We start from the raw sequence: 27,348 nt of genomic DNA, 5'->3' as shown, positions 1-27,348 counted from the left end.
CGTGCGCTGCTCCCGTCGCTCATGGAATCCAAGCGCCGAATGCGCGCGCTGTGCTGCCACAACGAAACAATGTGTTGTTGAAAAAGGGTAAATACTGTAGAATGTAGATCGTATGGCATATTTCCAGTCGTCAGCGTTACTAAGGACAGTGTGATAATGGTAATGAGTGACGCCATCGTGATGGATATCTTATATGGTTTAATATGAAGACAGTGGTCACTAGACATTCTTCGAGGGTCCGTATTGGCGACAGTAAAAGCAAGGTTTTTTTCATCATAAGGCAGACTTCACACTCCATTTTCTTTTTTTATTAAAACGTCAGCATCAATGGAAATACACGATGTTCCAGGTCGAGTATGACAGCTTCAACAAAACAACAACATATTCTGCTGCCTGGCACATTTCCGACCCGAAACGCATACTACCCAAATGAAAAGCGACTCGAAGCTCATCCAGGCAAGGTGCACAGCCTCATTTATCAATGCTCACTTCAACCTGAGCAGAGAACAGAGAAAAATGTAACAAATCGAGACACAACACTTCACCACGATTCGGTCGCCTGGCCAGCCTGATACGACACATCACGTGACCACTTTAATCCCCAACAACCCTACCGGCGATCGGTCCACAAATCAAGTGTCCGTCGCTCGCCGAGTATCTTAAAATCACGTATCTCCATCGTTCTCCGGCATGGCCGGCGGCCAGTCGAGCTCGATCGACTCGACGTCGAGGGCGAGAATGTCGAACGTGCCCCCGAGGAGGGTGCCCACGTTCGGCTCGGTCCTGCCCAGGTCACCGTGTACGAACTCCTTGATGTAGGTGCCCGCCTGCGTCTGAAGATGCAGCTGAAAGACAGAACAGAATGTCACAGTGTCGGCAGAGATGAGGCGAGCGAGAGATGGGCGAGGCGACTATTGCCCCGATAGGCGTGCTTTAGTTTATAAATTAAACGTCTCTGAGAAAGCATGGGAAAACACGATACAGCATTTGTGAATGACTTATGTCTTGACAGCATCGAAGTTTTGGTAAAAACAATTAAAAAGACTTCCAAGACATAAAAGAAGACATTGGAAGAAGCCAAACTTCCAAACACATGCAACATAAAAGCACACCAACTTACCCGACATGCCATCAGTTGGATGGAAGGAGAGGGATGGATATTTGTTTATCGGTCTCGGCTCAGCGCCTTTCCACACCGTGCTAACACGCCAAAAAAGGCCGCGGCATGCGGCGGAGATGCCAGCGAGGATTAGCTGGGTCCATGCAGATCAGGCAGAGTACTGTCTGACAAACGCGGCATTAGCATCGGTAATGGTAATGAGGCCCAAGATTAATTGTTCCACTGAACGGACAACAAGCCGGCTACCGACCAATGGCCATGACACGTCTGCCATCGAACTCAGTATGTTAGGAATGCTAATTACGAGTACGAACCAGCTGCAGTGCCTGTGCATCAAGTATCGACTTTGGTGGAGAGTCTATAGAAGATGGAAGTTGAGTATTTAAAATAATTAAAAAGTTTTTTCCCTGACAAGCGGGAGGCTGGAATGCCGATAAGCACTGATGCCACCGATTTTTAAAACAATGGAAAAATTGTAGGGAAATCTTATTTCTTTTTCGTAAGTACAAGAAAAATAAACTATTTGCCTTGAAACGTGAGCATTTACAATTCTTATGTCGGATGCGCTTTGGCAATATTTGTACGCTAAGGAATGCGGTTATCACGTAAAACCACCGATATCGAAGCCAGAAGCTTTTTTAAAACAAGGCAATCCACAAGTGAGCTTTCGTCACGATAGCTTCACGCTCTAAAAAGTACCACTACCATAACGACAATATGCTAATGCAGAGGTAAATATTTTCGGAGATCCGATTAAAATCATATGAAAATATCAAACACCTTCAAGGAAAGCTGGGATTAGCCTCATAAGCCACAACATATTTGAACGAAATGAACATCACACCTGCCATAGCTGACTAACGCCTAATCACTTGCTGATGCCGTATAATATGGATAAAAATATCTTTGATAGATGCAAACACTAGGCGTAAGCCGCAGTGATACCTGCTGGCTGCCAATAAAGCGACAGTCTTATTCTGAGTCTACAGCTGACATTTCACTGTAACACTTTTGCTCCTCATGGACATCATTGCCTGAATGCCTGTCATTTTCTCCACCAAATCCCTGGTAGCATGCCTCTCTCCACTTCTGATAACTATTTTCCATGGGTGTCCCTCGGTGAATGGATGCCAGGAAATGCGCTGTTTATTCACGGCTAGAAACGGCGTTGTCTTTATTCCCGGTAAGAACGGCGGTGTCTATAATCCTGGTAAGAACGACGCTATACTTGAATTATCGGCAAGCGCGGTGTCATTCTCGCCTGCAGAAATGTAAGAACGCTGAGGGGAGAGATGACGGATAAGGGGGGGGGGCGGGGGGGGGGGGGGGTTCGGATAAGACGTCGGCGGGGGTGGCGAGAGACGAGGTCTCTCCCGTCGTCGGCTCGCAGGATTAGTCGGATGGCTGTCGGCAGGCCGGCCTCCGCGCCGTCCCGAGCGCCAGCCCTGACCGACTGAACGAGCCCACTGCTCAGTGCTCATACCGGACGGGCCGGAGACCATTGCCGAACGGACGAGCCAGAGCCCATCCCGAACAGTGGATATTGCAGGCCGCGACCGGTTACCTGGCTCGATCTTGTCGGGTTACGAAAGACGGTATTCTATTGCGATTCGCGAGATATTTCCAGTATGTAGCTGCTTTGGTAACTATTCTAAACGGTTCTGTTCGGTAGCCTTACGTCATGGCTTGCAGTTGGATCGGCCAGGCATGCCTGGACTGAAGACGGCGTAACTGCAAAGAAGTTTTATCGTTGCGGCCGGATATGTCCAGTTTCCACCCCAGCATTTTTTGGATCTAATTCCCCACCCCCTACCACGCCACCACCTTGCGACTTCCTCCCGTCCTCCCACTCTTCATGGGCCCCCTCCCCCAATACATCACACACCGAGGCCCCCTTCCACCCGTAACCCCCCGTCACGCTCCAAGGAAGAGAACATCCCTCCACGTGCCACAACAACCGAGCGATCCGGAACAGCCCTCTCCTCCACGCCACACTCCAGTGAGGTGACATCACACCTCGGGAGACAAATGTGCCCGGTTCCGTGACTGGCGGCTCGGGACGGTTGGCGCGCGGCGGTAACGCGAAATAAATGAGCGGTAAATCTCCGCGCCCCGGCCACAATTCACCAATGACCGTCGTTACGGAGACACTAAGCAGGGAGGAAGGTGGTCATGAGAGAGGTCGTCGGAAGGAATCTAGTGGGTCGGTCAAGGTCGCGGGAAGCGCGCCACGGCCGGGTCAAGGTCACAGAGGAAAGGGAGGAATGGCCTCTGGGCGATGCAATGGGGGCATTACATTTCAGCCGAAGGGATGATAAAAGGAACGATGCGACAGAAAAGGATTATCTCTTACGACAAAGAAGCATTGGCTGAAGCTCGGATGACAAGTGTGCTAGTCTGCGCACCTCCAACCGTTCACCCACCGCCCACTCCTCCTCTCTCTTTCTCCCCACCCACTCACTCGACGCCTGACCCGTCCACCTAAGTCACTAACCCGCTCCCCGACCGCCTTCTGGGAACTACCGAGCGCTACCGTCAGTGCTACTGGGCAGCCAGAGCCGTCTGTCTGACTCACGGCGCCGTGGAGGCAATTAGGGAACGGTGGATGTCCTTAGTCCACAGAACCCGGGATGTCCATCGTCCACGGCTGTCCAACCGTCCACTCACTACTCAGTCCACCTGTCCACGACTGCCCACAGAAGGTCCTCGGGATGTTTTTCGGGGATTCCGGCATTCATTTTATACCACCCACCGTTTGCTATATTACGAAAGACTCGACCAATGATGATACGAAGATGAGGCGTCACTTGAGAAACTAACGAAATTCGACTTCTGCTTAAGGAGATGTCAAACGCCAAACATCTTAAAACGAAGTAACTTACCTAACGTTCACAGAAACAACCAAACCACCGACCAAACCAAACATTCTACCGTCATCACACATCGTTCTCCGAAAACAACCCCACAGGGAGGTAACCACCAATCATGAAGGACATTTCATCGCGTCAGCACGGCCAATTTGGGATGCACCGTTAGTTGAAGCCCCTCTCCTCTTGGGGACAGGAATTCTATTCGGCCTTCGCTTAGTTGATCACCGAACATCGGTAAAGCCAGCCTCGTACATAGGCCGACTGGTGGGCCCAAGGACGGGAGAGAGACGCCGGGCTCAGATGGAAAGCTACACTACGACACTGCTAGGGCTTGATGAGGGTGGCACAGCGCTACCCGCAGATTTGATAAAGACCATACGAGTATGGTAGGACGGCTCCATTCTTCATTGAAATACTGGTGACCAGTGACCACTGAAAGTAAACAAAGCAAGAACGTTTCCACCCGAGCCGCAAAAGCTAACAACCATGCAAACCGCTTGCAGAAACCAGCACCATACCCCATGCATAGTTCACAAGCAACCAAAATCTCTCACACCTAGCAAGAAGTAGCTCTTCACCATCAAGCACATCGCAGCCCGCCAGCACATACCTGATCCTGCCCTTTCCTCAGCCTCTCTCATCCTCCTTCAGCCCCGATTCTACACCTACCTTGAACAAGGTATCAGAAATCGGTTCCGCCTTCATCCAGTGGATCGTCTTCTCTCGCGTGGCCATCGGTCGCCGGTGAAGCACGCGAACCGGCGTCTGTTGGCTGATGACCAGCTCCTTATGGTCGGCGAGGGAGTATAGTTTGTCAGCGCTGACGGGACCGGAGAGACTCTGTACGAGCGCGGTGTACGACTTGGTCTTGTCCTCCTCGCCGCTCTTTAGGTGGGCAGTCTGCTCCCTGTGGGGAGGGAAGGAGGGAGGGGTTAGTTTTCAGTTGGGTAGGTCTGTCCCTTGCGGTGGGGTAAGGTAAATACGGCCTTGAAGTTTAGAATACAGGACGCAGACCACGTACATAGTGTGTACGATTGAACGATGAGCGGCTTGCCTTTTATGCGGTGGCATTACAAAAGATAATCAAAATTCAGCAGCTCAAACTGTGAATGCTAGTTGGTTAAAATATTACGATGCGTTACAGCTATGGGGAGCGTTTGTGATTCTATGAATGGTCAACAAAGTCGCCATAAGGATCATCCCTTGATACCTGGTCAGTGGTCAATGCACCACAATAACCCCTGCTGGTATGAAGCGAACATCCAACAAAACTGCGCATGGTTGCACCGCTCGAACGCCAGGGAGACACTAAGACGGAAGGCCAGGGGACTTTAAGACGCTGCATCGACCGAAACGCTATTACGCCCATTTGCCAATGTCGGATGGTTCTCAGATAAACAGAGTGCAAGGCCGAGTAAGCATTCCTGATCGTATTGTAGCGTCCCGAGTGGTTTATGGCCAGGACGATTGTGGAGTTCGATGTCTGAGGGTGGTGGCACATGAGCAGAGAGGCCCACGAGGAGTACATTTTTGGAATATCTGCATTCTTATTTAGAGCTGCTGGAGACGCATATCTAAGGAGGACAAACATAATTGAGGAAACCGATGAATAAAAAGTAACGCTAGGGCTGCAATCTGCATCCAAATACAGAGCTTATTCACCAAGAAATGCGGGACTAGCATTGCTATTTGGCTGACTACACACAGAACATTGATAATTGGCTGAGGAGTGTCCAGAGGTAAGCGACATAAGAGTTTGAATGCAGGAAATGACGGTCAAACCGTCTATCGTGCACAGACATGACTATTTTTTTCAGTGACAGTCGCTTCCCATTATCTTCTAAAGAATCCATCATACTACCAACTCCACCCAGCTTTACCAATACAAATGCCAAATACTTAAAAAAAGGATATTCATAACCTGTTCACATTGAAGGTCAATGAACAATAGCCTCTGATAGTTTGCTGCTAATCCACCCTTGAACAGTGGCCTAATGATTAGTTCAAGATCCACTCTTGACCACAGCAAGGGTCACTAGCTCAAGGTCTGTTCCTGACCAGTGACCACTGATCCTGTCATCCCTGACCACTGACCTTGTGACCAGTTGCCCACTGACCACTGACTCCTACTGTCCCTGATCAGCGACCCCTACCATCCCTTCACTGACCCTACCGTACCCCACCCTCACTAACCTGGTGACCAGCTGCAGGTCTCTGACGCGCACCTCAGGATGCGCAGCGTTGATCTCCCGCTGCAGCTCCAGCAGATCCTTGGGCGTCAGCAGCGTGACGTGCGGGTCGGTCAGCTCGGCCACGAACGGCCGGCCACGTCCCAACGTCCGCACGTCCACGTCCTCACGGCCGGACGCCGAGAAACGCACTCCTGACGGTAGAGGGGGGGGGGGGGGCGGTCAGAGGGGGTGGTACTAAATTCAGCACGGAGGTATGTGTTGTGTGTGATGACAGTGTGTTATTGGATTTAACACGGTCAGTTACATAACTGGGGAGGGCAGTAGCCAACCGTCATAACTCATAGCCAAATTGAACTTTCATCCTCAAGACCACTGCAACATCATTTTTTAGTCGTACTAGCTGTTGCAATCAACCCATAAAAACAACAAGCCTTCCGCTTAACACAACGCAAAATTGAAAAGGACATGTTGCTCCACACGAAAAAAGCGACGAGTTTGAGCTAATGCGCGATGTCATCTCTGTCGACCATTAATTAGCTCAGTCCTAGCGCCGGCTAAAAAGGCATCTTAATTCCGTGGTAATCTCTGATGACCGACGCCTTCTGTGATACGCCCCCGCACATAAGCTCATTTCTACATAATAACAATGAATTGTCGGAATCATTTGACGTTTGGCTACTGGTTTTATGCCCAAGTTATTTGGTATTTACACCCACTCAACAGCTTTAGAAGAATCGTAATTACCTACTCATCATCGACATATCTTGAAGCATAACGCAGTCTTCGACTCCAAGCTTTTAGGGGAAAGGCAAAGGAGTGAATATGAAAACCTAACATATGAAGCTCCTTAAAACAAAAACATTTTATCTGTAAGCATTAACATTCGAAGTAAGAGGATCGTAACAGCCACAGATAACAGTAGTACTGGATTGGAAACAGGATTCCGGTGGCTGCAGTAAGAGGCCGAAAACAGAACCGAATATTTCGTGCCCAGACTTCGATATCTCCTCTCACAGGAAAAAAAAATTTGTTTATGTGAATGAAACTTATAAAGAAGCAATCTAGCCGTGCTCGTGTTTATTGCTGCATTTTTGCATAATTGCAACTTATTTTACCAAACGTTGCTGGTTACACTTTCCTCACCGTGGTGAGGGACCGTATGTCACTGATTTGATTATAATGATTTCCCACTCTCATCCACAAAAAGTACTTGTACATGGGAGTTTGATCTCTTCATTACATGCTAATCGACACCAGTCCTGTCACAACGAACCATCCAAACGTCACAATTCAAACCAACGTCACAAAACACCCCTTCAAGTGTCACTTCGCTTCGCCTGCCCTGCCAATTTCATCAGCGACCTTACTTCCCCGCCTTACATCTTCTTGACCCTGCTGAGCTTGGCCTCTTGTCGCTCCTCGATCGGGTTGCACCTAGGGTGCAACCCGATTGCCGCTGGGGTGTCTGCTTCCTGCCTTTCGATGGACAGCACTGTCTTGAGTGTCTGCCTCACATATCAGTTACCATGTTTCCACAATTTCCAGCAAATAGATTGAAAACCGTCGCATACATCTCTGGAAGGAGGCTCCTAAGGACGCCGTGGCTATCATTGCAAACGACTTCCGGTCAGTTCGACATCCCGGTTTACGACTTCGACTTCGATCTTCGTCACTTCTTGGTTGATCGCAGACCAGCAGCTGGTTCCTGTTAGCTTCCGTCTTCGGCAGTTGCCTCCAAATATGGCAGATCCTCACGGTGAGGTCGATGTCTTCCTCGTCTTTCTCCAGTCGTACCTCCAGCGGCGTAGCCCCAAGATAGATCAGCAGGCTGGTGGAGGCACCGTACTTGTTACGTCTGGTGGCCGAGCGTGCCAAGACGCCAGAGCTGTGTCCCAGGGAGGCCTTGGCGCTGTCATCCAGGTCCTCTATTTCAGTGGATTTCGCCACCGCTGCCACTGGCTCCTGGATGACAAGAGCACCATCCTGCTGTCACTCCTGCTGTGATCCTGATGATGCCATTCGGGCGGAGGCGTCGGCGGGGCTGAAACGTGATCAGTGACCACCATCTGAGGCCCTTCGTTCGACTTCGGAGTACCGCCTCATTCTCCAGGAACTGTCGGACACTCGACCAGTTGTAGTTGCCACCTGATAGCTGACATTGTCATTCGTGAAGAACGCATCGGTCTGGTCCTTCATAACCTGCTTCTGGTGTGAGTGGCGTGCGGATGCCATGGCTAGTTTCGCTGGCCGCTCGTGCACAGGGGGCTTCGCGTAATCCACGCTGGTCAATACTGACAGGACTGCGCCGCTCTTGAGCCGACGGCGCTGTCTCTGCATGCTGATGCCGGTGCGAAATGACCGATCATCTTCGAAATCTTCCTTTCTGAAATGCAGCTCACACATGCAGCGGAATAGTCCTGATTTCACTCAGCCCGGTCGCGGTGACCCATGGCGCCAACCCACTGAGCCCGTAGAGATGTTTCGGTGAGAAAAGCGAATAGGTGGCATGTGAGACATCTGTTTTAATCTTTTGTTCCTCTTGGTTCGTTGGGTTGTAGCCGGAACGGCAGTTTTTACCGCTCATTCCCCTCCTCCATTGTTGATGTACCTATACGTATGTAAGGCTTTGCACCACACTTTGTTTTCAAAAGAAAACACCACGCATTGTGCCCTCTAAATAATCAAGTTAAAAGTGAAATACTTTAATTTTTTAAGCAAATGAAAGTAACAATGGTAGCTTCGATTTCAAATGTAAACGACAAAACACAAAAATGACGATTTCTTGACAAAAAGACGTATATTGAGGCACAGAGCAGCATATTTTAATAAATCCAACCGGTTTCAAAGACCTCTCGTCTTCGTCATCAGGGATTGAAATATACAGAAAGGAGAAAGGTTACATATTTATAAGCGCTGAAGAGAATAGCTATAATCATGCTTTTTCTGTTAGAAAACGCGTGGAGAGCGTGCTTAAAAATAAAGGTCACTAAAGGTCGTCATTCACTATTTCTTGTTGACGTCTTTCTTGAGGAGGTCAATCCATCCCTGGTAAATTGTATATTTCCCAACGTTTCTGTTCATCTTTTCTTCGGTTGAAGCTTGGATATATCGCTTCTTTTATTTCTCTTTGCTTCCTTTTAGCCTCAAATCCAATCACTGATGTGTTCTCCCATTTTATTGTATGTCCTGTGTCGTAGCTGTGTTCTGCCGTTGCTTCCGATGTTTGTGGGTCTATGTTGCCCGAATTGAGTTTTTTAACACTTTTTTGGTGTTCTTGTTGTCTAACTTTCACATTTCTTTTGCTTTCTCCAATATATACTTTAGGACATCCGTCACATTGCATTTTGTAAATGGGTCCTGGTTTTTCTACAGCGTTGATGGTGTCTTTGGGCCTCACGAGCAGTTGTTTCAAAGTCTTGTGCGGTTTGAAGTAAGTTTTGACGTTAAATTTGGAACACACTCGACGTATTTGTTGAGAGACTCCGTCCACATAAGGAATAACCATGACCGGGGATCGTTGCTGTGGTGCCGTGGCGTCTGGTGAAAGTGCAGCATCATCCTGTATTTGTTGTTGCGATGGTGCTGGTGCCCTTGTTGTCGATGGGGTTGTCTGGTGTTGTACTGGCTGGTGTTCTGCCTCTCGATGCTGTCTCTCGACTTTGCTGATTTCTGACTCCACGTATTTAGCTGGGTATTTGTTCTTTCGCAGGTTATTTCTGATATGGTCAAGTTCCCTTTTCCGTATTTCTACACTGCCGCAGATGTTGAAGGCTCTCTGGGCCAGGGTGTGTATGACAGTCCGTTTGTGTTCCTGTGGGTGATGACTCAGGTAGTTAAGATACTGCCCGCTTGATGTTGGTTTGTAGTAGACATCTGTCTTAATCTTGCCGTCAGGGGAACGCTGGAGAGTCATGTCCAGGAACGGCAGCCTTCCGCTTTCTTCCTTTTCCACCGTAAACTTGATAGATGGATACAGTGAGTTCAGAGTTTCCAGGAAAGGTTCGATTTCAGACGGTTTCACTGCTGCTAGTCATCCATGTATCTGTGCCAGATGTATGGGGCCGTTGGATATGAGTCTAATACTCTCTTTTCCAGGTTTTCCATGAATATATTGGCCACGACTGGTGCCACAGGTGAGCCCATAGGTGCACCGAACAGCTGTTGATAGAAGCATTCACGGAACTGGAAGAAGGTTGTCCTCAAAACGAGCTCCAGCAGCTCCACGATGTCGTCAGGAGTGAGGCTCGTTCTGTCTGCCAGTGTCCTTTTTCATAAAGATTCTACAATCCGATTGTAGTTTGTACATTTGTAGTTTTCAAAGTACAATTTTACAAACTACTACTTTTCATAAAGCCTGGACATGCGGCGTCAATAGAATTGTACTTTCGATCCGGGAGCGTAGTTTTGCGGGGCTTCGTCTCCATGGCGACGGAGTAAACAAAAACTTCTGCAACAGTTTTCGATGTTGTGTTGCAAATTGCGTATGGTGTGCTGACAGTTTTTTTGCAATTTTTAGAAAGAAATAACCATTGATAAATAACTTGAATTGCTTTTAGGGATCAGCCATCGCTTTGCCCATGCATAGCTAGAACTTTTATGCTGAAAGTATTAACATTTTCAACATTGTAATCATTTGAAGATGTGCCTGTTTCGAGATTTGGTATCTGAGTAGGTAAGCCCAACAAGTCATTAGTTTCTTGAAAGACTGTTTCATGAATTGTTCAGACAATAATGCAAAAATGACTGAAAAAGTTTTAGGTATGACCTCAGTAAGCCTATCCGAGTTATAGAGTGGCAATAAAGGATGTTGTTGACCGTCATATTAGGTACCTACCTAGCGACGGGCTATATGACAGCTTGCTTTGAGCCTTGAAATACCCGTTTTGATAAGTAATGCAACCTAGTGAAACATGAAGCAACAAGAAAGCCAGCGAATAAAATGCCAAAATCAAAATGCAAGAGCATTGTGACGAAGCGAGAAGCAAATAGATGGAGCCGGAGGCTGGAGCTACCCAGGAGACGGGATGAAAACTGATGAAAATACAAGCCTTTCCTAAAGGAAATGAATTACATCTTGAAGAGAATTACATCTTGAAGAGAAGGTGCATGGTCATTCCATGTGTTGGTTGAAGAGACTGAGCCGGAAACGAATAGGACATGATCGTAAGTTGCTCTTTTTCCAGAAAATTTCATCCGCAAAAAAGACTGCTATGTTAATGTAAGATTATGAGCAATGTTAAAAAACTGTTACATGAGTCGATCGATGGTAGGTATAGTACCTAGGCTAATGTATTCAGATATTGATATCAATAATAACAAGGCATATATATCCATCACTTTTAGATATTACTCGTGAACTTAATAGGACTGCCTAGTGCCTACTGATAAATGGTCCGTATGAATAAGGAAAATAAATTGTTGATAAAATGCCGTCTTTTTATCGAATTATAAACTCTGAATAGGCCCGAACGATGATACGAGTTTCAGCGCCTTAGTTCCATCTGTTCAAAAACGCCATTGGCGTGGGTCAGCCGGATCGAGGGGGGTCGGGTCGAGCCGTTCAATGCCGACATTTTTCGGAAATGTGACACACATGAAGTTATATATAAACAGGAAAGTGATGAAAATAACCAGTCAAGTGCCTTTTGGGCGAAGAACGAGCGAGCGAGCGAGCGAGTGAGCCCTGCATGTGCAGGGCGCCAGGGTACCTCCAACTGGCTCGTGCAATGTGCACGGCACCCTACCAACCGTTTATTAGCTGTGCACCAAAGTCGGATGCAAGCGGCCCAGCCGTTCCCAAGATCTGGATGTGGCGCCCTGCCGTGCGCACGTGCAAACGGGGCCGAAACCAAGGCCATATATACAAATAGGTCCCAAACTGACTTTACACAGTACTCTATCTAACCGGTCCCCAACCGTGTACCAAATTTGAGCGCAATCGGCCCAGCGGTTCTCTATACATCTGGAGGCACTCCCTGCAAGTACCTCCTTGAAAATGATTGAACACCCCTGACTTTTCACGTGGCACGCAGTAGCGGCGGAACACCTTCAATTAAGGGGGGGGGGCACTGCCGACTTTTGGTCCCATTCTTTCCATGCAACGCCCATAGGGCTAATGTTAGAATGACAAAATCAAGGGGGGCACCGTGCCCCGGTGCCCCCCCCATTCCACCGCCTATGGTGGCACGGAGGGTCTTTGAAATGCATCAGGAGTGTTCAATTACGGGGTGGAAGGAATAGGACTACCCAACAAAAAAGACCGCAGGCCAATCGGTCCAGCCGTTGCTGAGATATTAGCCTCTCAAAAGTGTTACAGGCCGGGCCGGACCGGGCCGCTCAATACTGAGATTTTTCCGTTTTATTGAAAAGGCCTCACTTCGCTCGCTGCGCCCTCTCGCTCGTAATAATACATATCGTGTATCTGAGCATTATGGTTATTATTGAATTAAATTATTAGCAACGCTAAGCTGATTCCTATACTTCATCTTCGAAAATCTACACACGGTTAGGGCGTTGTAGATTTCGATTGTATTTTCCGTCAAGTAAATCCCAAAATCAGAGGAACCGTTCTTTTTATGAAACAGATTGCTAGTTTTTTGGCTGATAATTGCCGAATGTGAGTTGTAGGTTTGTGGAATTGTAGTTTGTACTTTCGGATTGTACTTTTTCCTTTATGAAACAGATTTGTACAATCGAAAGTACAAACCTACAAACTACAACTACAATTCTACAATTCCAGGCTTTATGAAAAAGGACACAGGTCTTGGTCATTCTCAAGTAAGGTCTTGGCTTGTGAAATGACGATGTCCAGAGGAACGCTGGTGAACAGCGCTGACACATCAAATGACACCAGAGTGCTGTTCACGGACACCTGCGGTAACTGCGGTAGCTGCGGTAGATCGCAGGCTGTAAGTCCCGCCCACTTGTGCGCACGTCATCACGCGTTCGTCTGAGGCGGCCGTGTCAATTTTCCGCCCAAGTTACACGAATGCGCAACTGCCGCGCCACTTTGCATGACAAATGGTTCCTGCGGCCGCTGCGGTCGGATCGTTTCGACCGCAGGAGACGCAGGCGACCGCAGCCGGCCGCAGCCGTATGACGTCACACCACCCGCCCCATCCCCACTTTCTGTGACGTCATTACCCGGCTGACCGCCGAGCCGCAGCTACCGCAGCTACCGCAGGTGCCCGTGAACAGCACTCAGGACATGATCGCTGGGTACTGTGGTGTCACGCAAGATTTCGGAAAGTTCTTTAGAGTTCACTACGTGGCGGTGTGACTGTCCCACAAGCGGCGTTAGTATGTCGCTTACATATTTGGCCGTGTTGTACGTGGATGATCCGACTGCTGATACGATTGGACGTAAAGGCGTGTTCGGTTCGTGGATCTTCGGCAATCCGTAGAACCTAGGCAATGACGTAGATCCTTTGCTGCCGGGGTGTAGTTTCCAGTATGTTGTCTCGTCGAGCCGTGCAGTCTTCTTCAGTTTCTTCAGTAGATTGATGGTCTTGTCATTGATGCTGTTGGTCGGGTCTCGGGCGACTCTTTTGTATGTCTGTTCATCACTTAAAAGTGATTCAGCTTTGCTGATATAGTCCCCTTTCTCTATGATGCACACTTTTCTTCCTTTGTCGGCTGGTAAGACAAGGATATCTTGGTTGTCTCTCAGTTCTTTTAAGCCAAGCCATTCATCCTTAGTGATGTTGTTCTTCAACATCACTAAGAACTGAGAGACAACCAAGATATCCTTGTCTTACCAGCCGACAAAGGAAGAAAAGTGTGCATCATAGAGAAAGGGGACTATATCAGCAAAGCTGAATCACTTTTAAGTGATGAACAGACATACAAAAGAGTCGCCCGAGACCCGACCAACAGCATCAATGACAAGACCATCAATCTACTGAAGAAACTGAAGAAGACTGCACGGCTCGACGAGACAACATACTGGAAACTACACCCCGGCAGCAAAGGATCTACGTCATTGCCTAGGTTCTACGGATTGCCGAAGATCCACAAACCGAACACGCCTTTACGTCCAATCGTATCAGCAGTCGGATCATCCACGTACAACACGGCCAAATATGTAAGCGACATACTAACGCCGCTTGTGGGACAGTCACACCGCCACGTAGTGAACTCTAAAGAACTTTCCGAAATCTTGCGTGACACCACAGTACCCAGCGATCATGTCCTGGTGTCATTTGATGTGTCAGCGCTGTTCACCAGCGTTCCTCTGGACATCGTCATTTCACAAGCCAAGACCTTACTTGAGAATGACCAAGACCTGGCAGACAGAACGAGCCTCACTCCTGACGACATCGTGGAGCTGCTGGAGCTCGTTTTGAGGACAACCTTCTTCCAGTTCCGTGAATGCTTCTATCAACAGCTGTTCGGTGCACCTATGGGCTCACCTGTGGCACCAGTCGTGGCCAATATATTCATGGAAAACCTGGAAAAGAGAGTATTAGACTCATATCCAACGGCCCCATACATCTGGCACAGATACATGGATGACATCCTAGCAGCAGTGAAACCGTCTGAAATCGAACCTTTCCTGGAAACTCTGAACTCACTGTATCCATCTATCAAGTTTACGGTGGAAAAGGAAGAAAGCGGAAGGCTGCCGTTCCTGGACATGACTCTCCAGCGTTCCCCTGACGGCAAGATTAAGACAGATGTCTACTACAAACCAACATCAAGCGGGCAGTATCTTAACTACCTGAGTCATCACCCACAGGAACACAAACGGACTGTCATACACACCCTGGCCCAGAGAGCCTTCAACATCTGCGGCAGTGTAGAAATACGGAAAAGGGAACTTGACCATATCAGAAATAACCTGCGAAAGAACAAATACCCAGCTAAATACGTGGAGTCAGAAATCAGCAAAGTCGAGAGACAGCATCGAGAGGCAGAACACCAGCCAGTACAACACCAGACAACCCCATCGACAACAAGGGCACCAGCACCATCGCAACAACAAATACAGGATGATGCTGCACTTTCACCAGACGCCACGGCACCACAGCAACGATCCCCGGTCATGGTTATTCCTTATGTGGACGGAGTCTCTCAACAAATACGTCGAGTGTGTTCCAAATTTAACGTCAAAACTTACTTCAAACCGCACAAGACTTTGAAACAACTGCTCGTGAGACCCAAAGACACCATCAACGCTGTAGAAAAACCAGGACCCATTTACAAAATGCAATGTGACGGATGTCCTAAAGTATATATTGGAGAAAGCAAAAGAAATGTGAAAGTTAGACAACAAGAACACCAAAAAAGTGTTAAAAAACTCAATTCGGGCAACATAGACCCACAAACATCGGAAGCCACGGCAGAACACAACTACGACACAGGACATACAATAAAATGGGAGAACACATCAGTGATTGGATTTGAGGCTAAAAGGAAGCAAAGAGAAATAAAAGAAGCGATATATATCCAAGCTTCAACCGAAGAAAAGATGAACAGAAACGTTGGGAAATATACAATTTACCAGGGATGGATTGACCTCCTCAAGAAAGACGTCAACAAGAAATAGTGAATGACGACCTTTAGTGACCTTTATTTTTAAGCACGCTCTCCACGCGTTTTCTAACAGAAAAAGCATGATTATAGCTATTCTCTTCAGCGCTTAAATATGTAACCTTTCTCCTTTCTGTATATTTCAATCCCTGATGACGAAGACGAGAGGTCTTTGAAACCGGTTGGATTTATTAAAATATGCTGCTCTGTGCCTCAATATACGTCTTTTTGTTAATCTTTACCAGAGCAATGAACAGTAATATCAATATTCGACGATTTCTTGCAATAAACAACACACAAATTATCACCCTGCAAATTATCCACCCAGCAGCACGCGAGAATCCCATTTTGGCGCCGTCGCATAAAAACATTCGGCCTCTTACTGCAACTGCCAATATTCTGTTTCCAATCCAGTACTACTGTTATCTGTGTAACAGCCAATCAAATAACAAACAAAACACAAACACTGCTGCTGTGGAGTGCTCCTCAACAGAAATACAATACAAAACATTGAGCCTTCCTCGAGGTTTTCGTGCAAAATGACAAATGTCTTTCACACTACGGTTTATATCGGACATAAAACGGCAAAGCCGGTCACGGTCATAACAAAGCCCCTCAGGAATGACACCTTTGATTATAGGCATAAGCAATAAGGCAACCAACGACTTTAAAATACATACACTTAAATCACTAATAACAGGTTCTATATAATCCAGCAATTCAGCCTTGCTTTCAGAACAAGGAGTATGCGGAGGTGTTCTTTCTACGATATGAGGCCTAAAACTACTGAGTACTGACATACATTTTGTCAACAGTGGCAAAATAACGCGAAAGGAGTCTCAGATAATAGCCTTTGTCATGCAAATCAGGCAGCCATTCAGAGCAACAATCTCCGACAAGGCCTCACAACGAGGAAACCTTGGGCCTGTATCGATGTTCCGTCAGAACTGCATCTGAGACGACTTACAAATTAAAATTAGCTTTGAAAATAACTAAATGCAGGTAATTACGACCAAAACACCCAGGGTGGACTGGAGAAAATGAGATAACCTCTACCCACTTCAAATAATGAGCCCTATCGATATTCAAGACGGGCGTAAGCCCGAATCCCCACCTGAATCTGGCAACAAACAGCTAAAATCAAAACAACGCCCTTCGGTTCAAGGCGGTGAACGACTTTGTTACAAAACATTGTAGGATTGCAGTGCTGGCGTGCATAAACTGAACGGTAATGCTGCGTTTGGATTATATGTGTCCATCAAAGCTTGGACGGCCAGTATAACTGAGTAAACTGACGAACAAAAAGTCGTTCTTAAATGTCACAATTGTAAAAATATCACTCCTCCACCAAATACCATTCTTCCGTACGGAGAATCTCGAATCATAATCCGATTTTCTGCCGTACAAAAATAGCTCCTCGGCGCTGATCCCCCATGATACGACTGCTGAATGACGCGACGAAATCCATCATACTGTCCTGTCGTTTGCAGTCAAATCCGTCACTTGCCGTGGATGTAAAGCCGACGGGACATCTCTCTCCTCATGTCAGTTGAAACCACGGAATAGGAACGGAAGATGATGATGTTTTGGTTTAAGGGTACCCGGACTTAACTAGGAACCTGAGAAGGGTAGTGACTACGGCGAGATGGACAGTGGATGGTGAACAAGCGGGCGGACGGACAGCAGGCAGGAGGCGGGAGGAGCACAATGCCTGCGATCGAGAGATGTCCAATCCGGCCTCTCCGGCCGTCGACAGGCTGGTGACCATCGAAGGTCGCCGTCGCCACCCGGTACCATGAATATGGATCGGATCGGCGGCTCGCGAGCAGCTTGTGACGCGGCTAACAGCTTGAGGACGACATCGTGATCGGCCGAAAGTTTTAGTCAAGGAAGTCCGAGAGAGCCGGGTGGTAGGGACCGTGACAACCTAAAATCCGGTCATGTCAGCTTCGAATCCGAGTGAGTCCTGTCTTATCCGAGCCCTGTCGGGTGTTGTATGGGTCCTACTCCTGTCTAGCCCGCGCCCGGCTGGGGGTTCTGGATTTCCACGCCCTGCTGGGGGGAGGGGGGGGGGGGGGTGTTTGAACACCCCCCCCTTGTAACTCGGCTCCTGGGCCACGTAGCGATACGCGGAAGGCGGCGTTCGAAAGAGCGTCAAAAATAATGACGAAATCACTTCGGTCAATTTTTTGGTCAGGTCAAAGGTCAGGTCACCAGAGGTCATTGAAGGCAAAATTTCGCCGATTTCCAGGTCGAATGTCGAAAATTTCCAAGAAGCCAACGCATAACTCGAGAATCAATAGAGCTACAGCGCCGCGGAAAAGCGCATTCGATAGCCCTATTAAAGCCCTTTCTGAGTAATCCTCTCAGATTTGACCTAACGTCAACGGTTTTGCCTGCAGGGGGCAAAAATTGCAAAAATAGCCGATTTTTTCGGAAACAGTTTTTCTGCAATACCTTTTGACCCAAGCCTTGTACGAGCTTACTTTTACCGGCATTGTGTTCCTCTCGTCAAGACGCATCGAATGAACTATAAGTTGACCTTGAAAGGTCAACTTGAAAATTTGACCTCAGGTCAAGGTCATGACCTGACCGGAGAGGGTCATGTTGCATATCAGTCGATCCGTATCGTCGAGCTGAACACCTCTAAGGCGTTTTCATCGCTCTAGCATGCCTCTATCAAAAGTTATTTGCGAAAAACTGTTAGATACCATTCGTGACCTAAGATGACCTCAGGGCATAAACAAGGGTCACGGACACCATTTTCATGTTCAGTGTGTCTAAACCACTTGTAATTCGGTGTTTGGGAGTGTTTATAATGTCTTTTGTCCAAAAGAGGCGCATTTCAATTTCCTCCCATTGACTTATGATGGGGAGGTCGCAAAATTGACCTGACCTTAGGTCATCGATATCAAAATTCTGAGATAAACATTTTGTACATGCTATTGCTCTTAACAATCGCTGAAAGTTTCAAAGCGATCGGTCACTCGGTATAGCTATGATAGACATTGAAACTTTTTATGAGGTGAGGTCACTTCAAGTGACCTGGTGACCTGACCTTGAATGACATTGGTCTGAAATTTTCACAACATGTGTAGAATTGATGTACGATAAGGTGTACCAAAAACGGCGGCGCCGCCGTTTTTGAGATATTCGCGAAAAACCACAAGGGGGGTGTTCAAACACCCCCCCCCCCCAGCAGGGCGCGGGCTAGTCTAACTTGTGTCTATGCGGGGTCCTGTAAGATCTAGTCTGGGTCCCTTCAGGGTCTGTGCGCCACGTGTCTTCACGGGACCTACCCCAGTCCTGCCAGGTCCTGTTCGAGTACGGCCAGTCCAGCCAAGTACGGGTTCCAACTTCTAAGCACAAGTCTGTACTCCTGGGAAAGGTTTTAATCGTTTGGATGATTGGCATGAGTGAAGACATTATAGTCAAAATTGATGTGAAAATGATCAATAACATGCCAAAAATTGTATTGGTTCTTTAGTTTACCAAAGAGAAACAAAAGTCTCTTTTGTTTCTCTTTGGTAAACTAAAGAACCAATACAATTTTTGGCATGTTATTGATCATTTTCACATCAAGTCTGTACTCTCCTGTACTCACCTGCTGACCTGGTGAGCTGGACGAGTCGGTCGGTGATGCGCTCCTGCAGCGATGACTCGGTGCGCCGCGCCCCGTCCACCGTCCAGGGCGTCTGGCTCATGGTGCGGCTGTACTTGTTGTACCGGCCTGACGGCAGACGAGGGGAGAGACACAGAACGGTTAGGGGTGGACGAATACTTCTGTATTATCGTAAAAGGTAGCACCATATTCACAGCAGTCCCTTTCGTTAATACTGGTCCCAGATCGCTTTAAGAAAATATCCGAGCGGCATTTATTCGGTCACAGAAAACATGAAAACAAGCTGAGAACGAACCCAACTTCCAACAACTCAACAGTAGAGTTCGAGGTAGCTAAATAACATTCATTTCCATTACTCCTATATTCGAGATGGAGCCGCCTACGCGTCTTCACTGGGTGTCAAAGTCTGTGACGTCAGAAACGACATTTTAATTTAAAGACGATCATAAATCACCGAATAGATCATATATTCCGTGCTGTACAAACATGACCATAGCAAATCCGCTTGTGGCTGCACCGTCAGCAAGATACAATACATTTAAGGAACCATTTATGGCCAAGTAAAGACTTGAGCGCGGTTTCTAAAAAATTCACGCCCACTCCAAGCCTACCTCACAACGCTAACAAATGATTATACAGGTTTCCAGCTAAGATGATAAGCTGGGTCTGCGGTTTCTAAAGCTCCGCAAAAGTCCAGCTAAACGTCGGGATAATCTCCTAGGACGAATTTGAATGTCTTTTGGAACGGATAATTCAACGGCAAGTGACCTTCGCTTTTATAAAAAGACACTTAAATACTCTTCGATGACATATCGCACGTATTCAACCACCGCAAAGCCTGTCTGACCATATAAAATCGCATCTCAAATGACAATACGGAGTCGCAATGCATGAACTGCGTGTAAATCTCAGTACTCAGATTCCATTCCCAACATAAATTCACTGTCGAATCGTACTCGAGTAGGGGTAGCACCAGATTTCAATTAGTTCCATGCAACACGTAGCGACTATACCACCTTTCAAATCCAAGTCGGAATGTGAAGAACCAATAAAGGCTTTCAACTAAGAAATGTGTGAGAAAATATATGGGTGAAATGAGTAAAAATGTGCCAAAACATGACGAAAGCACGATGATGCAGCGTGGTAATCGCCCTAAGTGACAGCGAAAATTGTCTTTCTCAGTGGCGCGTAACAAAGAACGCCCGGTGTCACGAAGATCACATATTGTAGACTGTAGATACTCTGCGGTGCAGGAGACATCAACGCAGGAAAGATTGTGAACTCAACACCAACGAGAGTGATTAAAAATTAGGTCCCATCTCTCATTACGGGTGGATTCACAGGAGAGCGTCTGGTTGATCATTATCAGAGCAGGCTTCAATTAGCATACTATTTTATGCAGATGGAGCCGGATTGTACGTAGTTTCGAAGTGATCAGAGATCCTAAATCTGCAGCATCCATGCTCTTGGATCTTTATGGTTCATGGTTTGGATTATGCAAAAAAAAAAAATCACGCACGCGAGGAATTATTTATCAGATACTGAGAAGTATGAACTTTAGTACCAAAAATGTTCATGATTATGTCGAACTCGGAGCTTAATCTTCTAAAATATGCTTTACCATACACGGCAGGACACAAGAGGAAAAGCATCCGTTCCGTGCTTCTATCCTCAGGATACTGAAATCCTTGTCCTCTACGCCGCAACCCCCTCCGGGCTGGACAGGTAACTTTATCTCATGCGGGCTGCTCCCTTGGAGCGGCACCGCTGCTCCTGAGGGAGCGCACCCCGTAGCCGGGTGCAGTGAGTGCCTTGGGGCTGGGTGGCCTGTCCTCTGGACGGGCTCAGCCCCGGCGACTCACTAGGGTGCCTGCCCAGACCAATGTCTCCCCTTAATTCCTGTCATCCTTCCGGCTCTGCAATGGTCTTGTCAGACCGAAAGGGCCTAACCCAACAAAACAAAAACAAAAACAAACAAACAAGAGGAAAAGCAAAATGAGCAAAACTATGCACATAAATAAACAAGCTTGATATACTTCACCCATTAGTTTCGACCTCAGGAGTAGGGGAACATTTTTGCACGTGCAGTGCTAAAAGCACATTTTAGATGCTCGCTTAAGCTAAACAAACACTTCCTCACGGGACGTTCCAAGAGCATTTGCGCGGCGAATTTCATGACAGTGAAACATACGGCAGTTTCAAGGGTGAGACAAGAGCTTTGCGCAGTTGAGCCATGTCCAGGGTTCGACGACCGAGTCAGTATTATTAGATACGATGGACTAAGAATATGCGGAACAAGAGAAAAAGGAGGAAAGAGCAAACCACTGATCGCCTGCTATTATCATCAGCATTGGCACTTTACAATTTGTTCAATTTGTAAAGCCTCATTTTACACTAACACAGTTTCGTATGATATCCAATAAGGACCCGAATCGAGCCAAGATATATCAATAAAGCTATTGCAGTAGCGCCGACCTCTCCTTCATGCCAATGTAAAGCCACGTGCGGCTTACAGTGCCATGCATACGTCCGTAATGCAGTTCCTAGTGGTGCTGATCCTCCGACAGCCATTTTCACCAGCTACCGACAATGAGCTGTGGCATCAGCAGCTATCGGTATCTAATGGAGACCTCAGCCATAAACGCTCGTCGGATGGCGATCTACCGTGTCCGTGAATTTTCCGGGCCGGTCACGATGGCGGCATGCGGATCGAATGGAGGACTGGAGGACTGGTGGACTGGAGGATGATACAAATATTGGAGGACTGGGGGAGAATGAACACTGACGCGCCCCTCCGCCATGAAGCACTGTCCGCGTCAAGGATGGTAACATGACTTAACTTCGTGAGATTTAATACCCCCGTCCAGGGAAATAGTTAGGTTTGAGGTGGAGTCTGGTACGAGATAGTTCGAGGAGCTTATGTAAGCTTGCTATAAGCCTATGAGCTGTTAGCGTTGACCATTTTACATGGAAAAGTTGACGTGATATCCCGTGTTCTCTTTGTTGAGTGGGTGGGATCTACTCAAGAAAAGACTGACGAATCTCTTAAATGGGAATATTAAACTTGAAACTCCGTACAGGAAGCAGCAGCCCTTCTCTACTACAAGGCCCACCAGCTTACAGCATCTACCTACTTACATTTATAAAACCACCGATAAATCCGGCGTAGCCAGTAAAAGCCGCCTTAATAAAACATTAACTACACCGGGCTGGTTGGAAGGAATGTATTGGCACCGGCTTAGGCCGACGATAGTGGGAGGGGGTTGTCATGATGAGCTCACAACCTTGGGCTTCTAATCTCTGCCGGTAGACACGACCGGGGCTGGCAGCCTACGGCGGGCGGCGGGAGGGTGGATGGTGGACAATAGATGGTGGACAGTAGGTGGTGGGTAGGGAAGGATGACGACAAGTAAAGTGGGTAGCAGTCAGGGGACGGGGGAGGTGGACAGTGGACATTGGATGATGGACCGTAAATGGAGGACGATGGACACACGCTGGACGGAGTGAACGAACTGTGGACGATGTAAAGCTGATTGTGGATGATAGACGATAACAATTTCCGAAGGGAAGTCTAATTATAACGATTGAGGATGGGCGGTAGAGGTTGATCGCGGCCTTTTGTGAAGCGAACAAAGTCCTCTCGGCGTTCCACGTTTCGGGACGGCTCTGCCAAACAGCCCGAGCCGTGATGAGGAATCTATCCGCCGGCGCCGAAAGATGTCGATCGGTAAGGTTGGTATGCATGTAAAATGGAAACACGAGGTACGGTTAGTGAACTAAGACATGTGACGTCATCAGAACTGCCAATGACCTCGCTCGAAATGGGGTGTCCTGCTGCTTGAAAGGTTTTTGCAAGCATTTTAAAAATAATCCTGGGTTTAAACCACCACATAACGAACGAAATACCAATTCATGCAGCATATGCGCGATGCAAAGCCCTAAAAGGCCCACCCATTGAGATAAAAGCACTCTTCCTCATATGAAATCCTCAGGCACAGACGCTTGGCTGTCGGTTGAATGCACGATTGCGCCACCATTGCCGTAAGTTTCCTGTTTGTTAGGAACAGTGCCCTCCCGAGATTCACACACAGCTAAGGAGGTGATCTGCGCTGGACTCGCTGAAATAGCGGGCTTTGAGAAGAGTCTTAGCAGCATGCATAAAGGTAAATGATGTTCGAATTGTCGCGTACTTCATACACCACGTATGAATGCGACAAGGATTAAAAATAATAATCTCACCTGTAGGTCCTTATCTTTTTTTCAGCTAATACTGTTTGTACTAAAACACGCCCAAAATGTTACAAACGAAGCAAAAACGTTATAATAATATACATTACGATGCGAATCCATGTCCTCTCCGCTCTGTTGTTGGTGGAAGCACATAACCAAACGCTACCTCTGCCCTCTATGCAATTCAGCTTCTACGACCCGTAACGAGAAATCACAGGTGGCGTTCGCGAGCTCGCTCGAAGAACTTTATCGTGTTCGTATACAAATGACACACGCAATGAAATACACAACATGCATGACACAATGCAGCCACAGCCCAAAGACGGGAAAGAAACACAAACATGCTGCAAACTGGATTGGACAGTCCAAAAGCCAGCGGCGGCGCCAATTGGAGCACTGAGTTGCTATTTTAGTCGCCGGTCGACACGCATACCCGCCTACCTCTGACCTCAGATATCTCAGATATTTGGTGTCCGTCACTGTGTCGTGTGATTCTTAATTATGAGGAGGAGCGGAAAGGAAGGGAATCGTACCAACCCCTCTCTCAACCAGGACGTATGTAGTGTACAAAACGTCAGGTCCAGCGAGGGCCTCTCCATCCCTCGCAACGGCCGGCCCAGCACCGCCCTCTCCGGTACAGCCCATTCTGCCACCGTACCTGCCACAAAGATGGCGTTGCGCAGACAGGAGAGCTGGTAGGTGGGCGGCGCCACCGGCGGGCCGGGCGGCAGGCGAAGACACCGCACCAGCGCCGCCTCTGTGGACGACTCGAGGGTGCTGTCCGCCGTGGTGCGGGTCACCGGGCCGCGCAGCTCCGGGCGCAGCTTCGAACTGCGGGTGGGGGTGGGCACCAGGGGGAATGGGTCAGGTCACGTGTGGGGGGTGGGAACATGGGTGAATTCATAGAGCAGTGAGATAGATGAGGCGAGCAGCGGCATGAGGAAGAAAAAACGTAAATCACATTTGAATAGGCAGCAAATATATAAAGAATTAAACATGCTTTGTTAAGCCATGACATTGTTTTCTTTCACAAATATTATAACTTGTATTCAAAGTCATTGCACCTGAAACTAAAGACCCTCAAAATGAATCGCTTATACCTCATCAAACTGACAGCTTATCCCAGCATTCAGCCCTAAAGCTTGAGACCTCAAAGCACAGATACTAACGCTTCCAAAGCCACCTATGCCGAACACACGACGACATCTACCACCGAACTCACATGACCTCCATCTCGCGCCGGTCGCCACGATAAGCCATCTCGACATTCACCATCAGTTCGGCGTTGTAGCCGTTGTCGGCAGACTTGCCGCTACCCTTGGCGATGGAGCCGTTGATGAGGTGCTTCCAGATGTCCTTCAGCGGCAGCAGGTGGAGGAACTTCACCTGCAGCAGGTGCGGCAAATGGTCAGCGCCAGCGGTGATGCGTTGGGCGCAAAATAGTGAAAAAAATCAGATTAGCGTCTACTTGTTCGCAGAACTGCTGAAAATAGCCCAGCTTACGAACACGTGGAATCGGTGCAAACTACAAACTACTTACAAAACAGCCAGTGAACTATAGGCAGCAAGAAAACGCTAAAATTCACGCTGCCGCCGATCACCATGCGGATCTGTCGCCTGCACCATAAGAGACGATACCCGTACTCTGTCCGATCTCCGATCTCTGTCCGATCTGTCCGATCTCCCGTAAGTCCGTTCCGCCCCCTCCCCTCACCTGGTCAGTGTAGCCGGCCACAGTGCGGCCGAGGTGCACGTAGATGCTCTTGTCGCGGACCAGGTTACACACCGGCATCGACAGCGTCGTCGTGAACACGGGGTCGTCGTAATCGGCTTCGGTTAGACTGGCCACCGCCTGAAAACCGGCAACAGTTCAACTGCATATTAGGGGCCTGATTCAGAAGATACCAAGACAACAATGGTGCATTGAACATGTAATACTACCGTCCACTAATTCGAACTGGCAAACTCACGGAAAAATAAGCATTTAATTCGGCAGTTGTCAGCTTAAGTAGCAAAGCTTTAAAAGTGAATGGGGCATACACATTACACATCAATACAATTATGAATGAATGAAAACATGAATGATTGGTCGAATGAATGAATGAATGAATGAATGAATGAATGAATGAAGTAGAACTGTCTCAGATGCTACCAGCTATTCCTATATATTTGATGCAACATGCTCACCTTCATGGCAATATCTTCAATGTCACCTGGTGCCAGAACACCAAAGCAAAAAATACACAGCTCTCCTTTGGCCTTTTTAGCTGGAGGCTCATCATCAGCTTGTGTAGCATCAGACTCAACAGTATGCTTCTGAAAAGATATTGATTCGAAATGAGATGAATAAATACTAGCTGGATGTCATAAGCATTGAGCAGCTCTAACCTGGGCCACAAATATTTGATTCACCTCTATGAACCACCTTTAGCTAAAATAAGAGACTGCTTGTTTGAGGAACCCCTCAGGCCTCAACCTGTCATTTGTCCTGCTCCAAAGTTCAAGTGAAGTGCTGACAGCATGACAGACAAAGCTGTAAGAACTTAGCTTGAGTTAGGGTGAAAAAGACCATAGGCACATGCATGACAGTCAAAAAGATGAAGACTGACTTACCACATAGTTGTCTAGCACTCTATCACCAGTAAACCTTCTTGCACATCGGACACAGCAGCCAATCTTCAAACACTCCTCCTCCACTTGAAGTCTCAAAGCCTCCTCAATCATAATGCTGGGTGCTGTATTTAACCAAGATAAATTGGGCACAAACCTCCAATAACACTGCAAAAAGAAATATTTTTTACAGATGAAAACAAAGCAGGGAACTTCACAAAATGCAAATAATCATCACAGGACACCAACACTGACAGATCCCTATTCACATAATTAGAGATGACTACTTTTCACTGATTCATCTCAAACTGGAGTTTCAGTTTCAAATATTTTAAGTTTGGTTGCGCGAGACGGCAATACTTAGTTACAGGAGGGGGAGCATTTAAGAAGAGCAATTATGTAAATGATAGTGGCCACCCTTTAAATCATATTTAAAAGGCAGGGGCTCAGTCCCTCAGGTCAAGGTAACAAGTGGTGATTCTGATTAAAATGCAATGAAGACTAGAAAGTAGAAACTGAATGCTGATGCAGGATCAGCCTACAGCTAACCCTGGATTTAACACAGTGGATATTGATAAAAATAAGGTTAATGAACTTAATTGAAAAATAGAGTTTACCTACCACTTTAAAGGGACCCTCCCACCTTAACATTAGTTTTGAGTTGAGATATAAATTAATATTTTTCCACTTGAACCACGTTAACCAAACAATAAACCACACTGAAAAACGCCATTGCGGACCACCTTGGAAGGAAAACGTGTTCTTGTTGCTATGCTTAGGCAGCTAGAAGTAGCGATTGGACCATTCTATTGGTCACAAGCACAAAAACTCGCCATTTAGTGTTCATTAAAAGCCAAACTGTGTTATCTGAACATTATAAAGCATGACATATTTGAATCAGCTGCGCCACTTATGGCTTACCAAACACCTTCCATATATGGAGATAAGTTTTGCTCCTACCCGCTCAATTTGAGTTTGATTTGGAAGATAATTGCTTATACCTTTCCCTACTTTATTGTTTTCATTTATGTCTAGCGGGAAAAAGGTTAAGATTTATTTCCTTTGAACTAAATCAAGACACCTTAGGGTTAATTAAAAGAAAATTAACACTTTTCTAGGATCTCCATTTCAGCGATGTAGGAAAAAACTTCGAAACATTCGCGCCATGTGTAA

General features: G+C 47.2%; 1 protein-coding gene across 7 annotated transcripts; it reads right to left on the bottom strand.

Annotated features, from left to right (window-relative positions):
- Positions 1-194: 194 nt before the first annotated feature.
- Positions 195-27,058, bottom strand: LOC122366663 (tRNA pseudouridine synthase Pus10-like). Of its 7 annotated transcripts, none has more exons than XM_043339167.1 (10): positions 26,797-26,890; positions 26,179-26,343; positions 25,753-25,881; positions 25,280-25,417; positions 24,788-24,951; positions 24,224-24,396; positions 19,318-19,443; positions 6,184-6,373; positions 4,660-4,897; positions 195-845 (listed from the first exon to the last, which is right to left on the bottom strand). In XM_043339167.1, the coding sequence occupies exons 1-10, from the start codon at positions 26,824-26,826 to the stop codon at positions 666-668; spliced, it is 1,533 nt and encodes a 510-aa protein (XP_043195102.1). In that variant the 5' UTR covers positions 26,827-26,890; the 3' UTR covers positions 195-665. The 7 variants fall into 7 exon arrangements, with proteins under 7 accessions (XP_043195102.1, XP_043195100.1, XP_043195099.1 ...); XM_043339165.1 differs by lacking the exon at positions 26,797-26,890 and adding an exon at positions 26,919-27,058 and having other exon boundaries at positions 270-845; XM_043339164.1 differs by lacking the exon at positions 26,797-26,890 and adding an exon at positions 26,896-26,920 and having other exon boundaries at positions 270-845.
- Positions 27,059-27,348: the final 290 nt, after the last annotated feature.

Source organism: Amphibalanus amphitrite, unplaced genomic scaffold (genome assembly GCF_019059575.1).
Source record: "Amphibalanus amphitrite isolate SeventyFive unplaced genomic scaffold, NRLGWU_Aamphi_draft 000822F_arrow, whole genome shotgun sequence".
NCBI lineage: Eukaryota > Metazoa > Arthropoda > Thecostraca > Balanomorpha > Balanidae > Amphibalanus > Amphibalanus amphitrite.
The sequence above is the reverse complement of the archived record's forward strand: the minus strand, read 5'-3'. Positions and strand labels throughout refer to the sequence as shown.